Genomic DNA, 7,500 nt, shown 5'->3' with positions numbered 1-7,500 from the left:
ATTTAGTCTTATGTCGGCGACCTGTCGGAAGGGCGAATGGGTTGTAGGATACCATCATTCCCCTGCCGGCTAGGCTGCCGGCATTGGAGGCTAGCCCTCCCTAGCCGCACTTGAAGTTGTGGTAGGATACCATCTTCTCCTTGCGACTAGAAGACTAGTCCTGTGCCGCAGTCCCCTAGGCTGAAGTGTGATATTCTTCTTTTGCCTAGGATGACGCGGCACTGGAACTCTGTTTTCTCCCTGTTGAGAGGAGGCGGCAATGCCGCCATCCCCTTAACTGTATCGGCAATCTCTAGGGTGGAGAACTGAGACTCTCCTGTCACCTAGGATTCTGCCGATACTAAAACAGAGTTTCTTTTAAGAGGTGGTAGGACTGACAATTTTGCCAGTTCCTTTCACACGCAACACAGGACCCTGTTCCCTACCCCTCTGTCCACTTTTGATGGCCTAGCCATTGTCTTTCATAGGGCCGGCATCTTGCAACCTTACCACTGCCGGTAGGTTGCCGGAGCCGGCCAGACTCCCTCTCTAGCCATGACAACTGTCGGCAGCCATGTTGAATGTCAGTAACTATGGCTGGCGGCAGTGCATACTGCTGGCAGCTATGGTCTCTGCTGGTAGCTGATGACTGTCGGCAGCTCTTGGCTGCCGGCTGCCGGCAGCCATGATGGCTGTGAGTGGGAAGTCCCTTTCTGTCCCCAAGGTTCTTCAGTTCTCCCTTAGACTGCTATCCACAGGTTCTGTTGCTGGAATACCGCCGGCCAGGCTGGCGCAGATAAGTGCTGACTTCGATGGCAGCACACCGACTGTACTGATACTGCCGGCAGTGTAGTGGCGGCACCTTGCCGGCAATAGTACTGTAGCTGGATGGAAGCCTGAATGGTACATTCTCCCCTTCCATTAGAACCTTCTTTCTGGAGAAAGGCAGTAAAATTAGACTTTTACATTCTTCATTACTGTATACATACACAGATACTACCGCTAGAGAGTTATTGGGTCTTTTGACTGGCCAGACAGTACTACATTGGATCCTTCTCTCTGGTTACGGTTCATTTTCCTTTTTGACTACATACACACTGAATAGTCTGGCCTATTCTTTACATATTCTCCTCTGTCCTCATACACCTGACAACACAGATTACCAAATAATTCTTCTTCACTCAAGGGGTTACTGCACTGTAATTGCTCAGTGGCCACTTTTCTCTTGGTAAGGGTAGAAGAGACTCTTTAGCTATGGTAAGCAGCTCTTCTAGGAGAAGGACACTCCAAAATCAAACCATTGTTCTCTAGTCTTGGGTAGTGCCATAACCTCTGTACCATGGTCTTCCACTGCCTTGGTTTAGAGTTCTCTTGCTTGAGGGTACACTCAAGCACATTCTTCCATCTTATTTCTTTTCCTATTGTTTTGTTAAAGTTTTTATAGTTTATACAGGAAATATTTATTTCAATGTTGTTACTCTTCCTGAAATATTTTATTTTCCTTGTTTCCTTTCCTCACTGAGCTACTTTCCCTGTTGGGGCCTCTGGGCCTATAGCATCCTGCTTTTCCAACTAGGGTTTTAGCTTAGCAAGTAATAATAATAATAATAATAAAGGAGTAGCCTTTACTCCATGCTATCTCTCTCTCTCTCTAGCTAGCATACTAGATATGCTGGCAAGACATTACACTACAGTATATGTTATACAGGTAGCCAGTATATCTACAGTATAGAATACTGCAGATAGAAAACTACTATATATTTTATACTAGTAGTTATTTCCAATATATCTTGGATATCCATACACAGGCATTTGCTGAACCCAATCCCATATTGAATGAATATAATTTCTTCAATATCCTGATTAGAAATCAGTATTCGGATTACCCTACAATATTAAATAGCTTCAAGGCAGGGGTGATACATTCCTAACCCTTAAAGGGTAGAGCCTTTATCCTTGAGTCTTCCTGATCAGGAAACTCTATAATTTAATATTGTAAGGAAGGCTACGGCAAATAGGCTGAGTGGGATACACAAATATATGTCTTTATTTTCTGAACTGCAATACATGATTGTACAGTAGCCAGTAATTTGCAATATAGACTTACTGCAAATAGAAAATTACAGTACCATTATACAGTAGTAATTTCTAACATACCGTGGATACCCTTGTGCGAGCATTCTGCTGGTACCACTCCTATATTGAAAGAATAATATTTCTTCAATATTCTGATTAAAAATCAGTCATCCTGACCCCACAGTATTAACAATATAAAGGGACAGTGAATTTGTACTTCTCTACCCCTAGGGGTAAGAGCCCTTTTACTCGGAGTTACTTGATAGAGGAATCTCCATATAGTTAATACCGAGGGGAGGTAACAGCATTTGCTCACGGGGGTACACATGTATGTATCTCCTACTATCCCTTTATAGCTTACTATCCTAAGCTATTCTGTTATAGATGACCTTTGCATGTTGATTATCAGGGAGATAATCCTTTGTATACTCATTTGGTTTTCCTTTCTTTACAGGAGGAACACCTGATACCTTGTGCTGCAGTCTTCTGCAAGGCCAAGAGTAAGTATTGTTATGGTCATAATACTTGCAGGTTTCATGCCCCCTGCAATATTATTTCCGGATCCCTACATTATTGGAACCCGCAGGTTTGCAATATATGTCAGACATTAATGTCTGAAGGTTTCAAGAATCCCAAGTCTACGGAGACTATGAATATAGCTCAATACAAATTACGCAACTGGGTGAGAGGCTTCCAGAAAATCTCTCTGGGACATTTCCTACCTAATGATAGGATGCGTAAACTACTATTTCCGAAAGCAAGTAAGGAAATAGTAGTGCCTCAGGCACCAGCAACATCCCCTGACGGCCAGATAACCTTTGGGAATGAGGGCAAGAAGTGCCCCAGGGTAGAAGAGGAAAATGTCGTGTCGGAATTTTCTCCGCCTATGCTGGCTCTAGAGCCATCGACGTCTACACAGTTATGTCGGTCCTTTGACTGGCCAGACAGTACTACATTGGATCCCTCTCTCTGGTTACGGTTTACTTTCCCTTTGCCAACACATACACTGAATAGTCTGGACTATTCTTTACATATTCTCCTCTGTCCTCATACACCTGACAACATTGAGATTACCAAACGATTCTTCTTCACCCAAGGGGTTAACTACTGTACTCTGATTGTTCAGTGGCTACTTTCGTCTTGGTAAGGGTAGAAGAGACTCTTTAGCTATGGTAAGCAGCTCTTCTAGGAGAGGGACACTCCAAAATAAAAAAATCAAACCATTGTTTTCTGGTCTTGGGTAATGCCATAGCCTCTGTACCATGGTCTTCCACTGTCTTGGGTTAGAGTATCTTTCTTGAGGGTACACTCGGGCACACTATTCTATCTGATTTCTCTTTCTCTTGTTTTGTTAAAAGTTTTTTAAGTTTATTTAGGAATTATTTATTTAATTGTTGCTGCTGTTCTTATAATATATTGGTTTCCTCTTTTCATTTCCTCTTTGGGCTATTTTCCCTGTTGGAGCCCCTGGGCTTATAGCATCCTGCTTTTCCAACTAGGGTTGTAGCTTAGCAAGTAATATAATAATAATAATAATAATATATATATATATATATATATATATATATATATATATATATATATATATATATATATATACAAGAAAACTAGAAAGGTTAAAGACCAGTTAAAACATTGGCCGTAGAGAGAGACGAACATCTACTCTCATCAAGCCAAAAGTAATAAGGGACGATAGATGTATGTGAGCAGGGTAGTGGGCTACCTTGCTACCCACCCACCCACCTCTGCTAACTAGCGGTGGGGTAATTACACCTCGCTAAAAGTTTTATGGCTAGTTTAAGCTTCGCCGCAAGTATATTCCTTAATAAAGAGCACAAGGTTTATATTCTGGTGTCGGAACAATTCTATTTTAATGTTATTACTGTTCTTAAAATATTTCATGTTAATTGTTCATTACTTCACTTGTAGTTTATTTATTATCTTTCCTTTCTGAAATATTTTTTCCTGTTGGAGCCCTTGGGCTTATAGCATCCTGCTTTCCCAACTAGGGTTGCAACTTAGCTAGTAATAATAATAATGATATATGGCTTGGTGTGGGGCATTTATTATGGCAGGGCACCTGAGGAAAACTTGTACTATGGTTTAACTTTTTGAAATTATGGTAAACCCTGCAGCTGTACAATGAAGTACAAGTTAAAAAGATTGGACAGTAAGATAGAAGAAAAGAAATGAACAGAAGAAAAATAGAAGACCAAAAATTGGATGCTTCCAGGGAATGGGGGCATCCTACAAAGACCTTTTAGTAATGAATACAATATACTGATGAACTGATTGCACTACCCTTCCTATGGGGTCAAGTAAATTAATGATACCTTACTAGCTACATTAAAGTTAAAAAAATTATCATTTCCGTTTCCAAAGTCAATGACTTACTGCACTACTGGCCGGCTTTTGCGCCTTTGATGATGACGATGCTGATGGTTTAGTATTAGGTTCTAATTTGATTTCAGGGGGAAGGCTAGGAAGAGAGTTTGGCAACTGAAAAAGGAAAAATAATTAATCATAACAAATTAAAAATAATCAAATATTTACTTTTAATAAGTGTACAAGTGAAATATCCCAAATCAAATTAAATAAATTAAACGGCACTTTCCTTGAAAGTGTCATAGAATACAAGAACTAAATGAACACTACATAGTTAGCATCCAATTTTTTTTTTTTATAAAGTGTAATACCTGTATAAGACCAGTCACTCCAACCAGTCTTCATTAATCTAACATCAATGAAGGGATTTTAGGTATCCTATCACTACACTTACTTGAAAGAACATGAAGTCTTCATGTCTACCAGTTAGCAGCTGTGCCACAGAAAGCTCAGGCGGTCTCTCTTTAGTCGGTAGGCCACCCTTCATTGGCAATTTTGTATCCATAAACTGAAATGGATGCATATACAATATGACAAATTCGTACAGTATATAATTTGTATTTTTCCTAACAATACAAAGCTTTAGCTATTTATTCGGCGTATTACTTTCGGTGAAGCTGAAAGGACGAGCCATCAAGATTTTAGTGAGGGTTAACTACCCATCCCGCTAGTTAGCAGGGGTAGGGGGGTAGCTTCTTACTGCTCCCACTCACACACCTGTGATTTAGCTCACTTTGCTTGGAAGTAAGACTTTAAGAGGGATAGGGTTGGCAGGTAAGTTTGTATAAATAGCTAAAGGTTTGTATCGTTAGGAAAAATACAAATTACCTACGAACTTGTCATTTGTTCCGTAACTGGAATACAAACCTACGCTATTTATTAGGGGTGATTCACCCATTAGGAGGGTGGACGTCCCTGCCAATCTGGCTTTTTGCCTTTACCCGGAGGCTCCTTGTATTGAGTATGTTGGTACCAAAGACAAGGAGTCCCTACACCTCGCTAAACCCTGCTATGCAAGGTCTGCGGCCTACGCAAGCTGTGTGTTGAGATTAGCAATGTGACAGTCAAGGTGAAAATTATTCCGAGACTTTGTAGGAAAAACTGTTGGACCAAGACTTTCTCAATACCACTTGCCAGGGTATGGGAACGCAACAGTATTGACACAATACTAGGTACACAAGGGAGCATGGTTTACCCACAGTGGTTGAAGTCAGCTTGTGCAGAGAACCCAGGCTGCTGCTTTCCCCATAAGAGGGGAGGATAAAAGAAAAGCAAAAAGCCAGTCATTCCTTTTCATTCCAGCAGACTAAAGCCAGGTAACAATACCCTCAACCTTCTGCTACTTGTCCAATAAGGAGCTTGAGGTATACAACCAGCTGTTGTGCAGCCACCAAAGGACCCATAGAGATTGTATCAAGTTCCAGGAAAAGGGTTGTGAAAGTCGCCTGGAGCATTCACACCCTGGCTTGTAGAACCTGCATCACAGAGTAATCTGCTTTGAAGGGTCAAGGGCATAGCTATGCCCCTGACATAGTGGGTCGATATGTTGGAGGAGGATCTGGATTCAGAGCGTAATTAATGACTGTGAATCCAGCAGAGATGATGTTTTGGTGATCCTCCTCTTGTCTCTCCCAGTGCTTATGACAAAATGAGGCATCCAGGTGGGCTGTTGCCATTCTCTTGAGGTAGAGCCTCAAACCTCTCCCCGGGTACAGTAACAGATGATCTGGATCGTCAGTTAGTGAGTGGAGACTTGTTGTCTGGAAGGGGTGGGATCTAGGATCAGTCGCCTCTGGAGACTGTGTCTTGGCAACAAACTCAAGGGATGAAACTGAATGTTGTCTTTCACCATTCTCATTGAATGGGCGCTGTTGAATGAGAGACCATGAAGTTCCTTGACCTGTTTGGCCACTGTCAAAGTGTGTTGGAACACTGTCTTCTAAACTATATGAAAATTTGTTGCCTGGTGAAGTGTACTGTAGGGAGGAACAATGAGAGGGATGTCCTTTCCTTTCAGTTTGAAGGCGAGGCTCAAGGCTGAGTGATCGTCTTTACCTGCCGAAACTGAAAAGGGGGGGTCTTTTCCTCCTAAAAAGACTTGAGGATTCCGCTATTGCTGGAATAGAGGTATCGAGTGGAGATACGCTTTCCCATGACACCAACCACAAAAGACGTTCTACTTTGCCTGGTAGACTGATGCTGAGGAATTCCTAAAAAATCCAGACAACTTCTTCGCAACCTGTTGCAAAAACCTCTCTGAGAGAGGAGGTGCTGAGTAGTCTCCAGGCATGCAGTCATAGTGAAGCTATAGCTTGTGGTAGATATTGAAGTGTGGTTGTCTTTGACATGGCTCTTTTGAAGGCTCCGTCAAGAGCTGCAGAGGGTTCAGAAACCATTCCGCATAATGCCATAGCGGAGCTATGAGAGACCTTGAGAGGCTGACCGATGTTCTAGTCTTGGTGAGTACCCTGCTCATCAGACAAAACGGGTACGAGACAACCGTCATTGTTGTACCCACCGTTGTTAGCATGCCTCTTGACAGAGAGCCTTGGAGTCTAGGACTGGGTAGCAGCGGAAGTCTGAGGTTCCGGGGCATTGCAAACAGATCCACAGTTGGAGAACCCCATAAAGCCAGGACTTTGTAGGCTACAAGGTGACCCAAAGACCATTCGGTACACCTTATCTGATATGCTGTGCTCAGATTGTCGGCGAGCACATTCCTCTAGTCTGGAATGAAGGGTGCTGATAGCGGTACCGAGCGGACTTCAGCCCATCTTAGTATTATACTGTTAGATGGGAAGAGGCTGCAAGCAAGTTCCTTCTTGCTTTATTATGTGAGCCACTATGTAGTGTTCTCACTCATCACACCACTGAGTTGCCCATCAGGAACTGATGAGGCTGTTGAATGACCAGAAAGTTGGCCTTCATCTCTTAAGAGATTTAAGTGAAGATACTTTCGGACTCTGCCCAGAGGCCTGAGGTCATGTAGTGCAGCACAATGGTCTCTCCTCCCTTCTTTTGATGTGTCTAAGCACAGCAATCAAGTCCAAGCGCAGATGT

The 7,500-nt window shown here is 42.4% G+C and overlaps 1 protein-coding gene across 1 annotated transcript in view; it reads right to left on the bottom strand.

Moving 5' to 3' along the window:
* The window catches only part of Polr3D (RNA polymerase III subunit C53), a 182,547-nt gene that overhangs the window by 106,994 nt on the left and 68,053 nt on the right, over positions 1 to 7,500 (bottom strand). The window contains exons 3-4 of the mRNA XM_068394116.1: positions 4,835 to 4,948; positions 4,450 to 4,554 (exon numbers count right to left, since the gene is read on the bottom strand). Coding sequence (XP_068250217.1) covers positions 4,450 to 4,554; positions 4,835 to 4,948 — 219 coding nt within the window. The remainder of the gene's footprint in view (positions 1 to 4,449; positions 4,555 to 4,834; positions 4,949 to 7,500) is intronic.

This window comes from Palaemon carinicauda, chromosome 19 (genome assembly GCF_036898095.1).
Source record: "Palaemon carinicauda isolate YSFRI2023 chromosome 19, ASM3689809v2, whole genome shotgun sequence".
In the NCBI taxonomy this organism is placed as follows: Eukaryota; Metazoa; Arthropoda; class Malacostraca; order Decapoda; family Palaemonidae; genus Palaemon; species Palaemon carinicauda.
The sequence above is the reverse complement of the archived record's forward strand: the minus strand, read 5'-3'. Positions and strand labels throughout refer to the sequence as shown.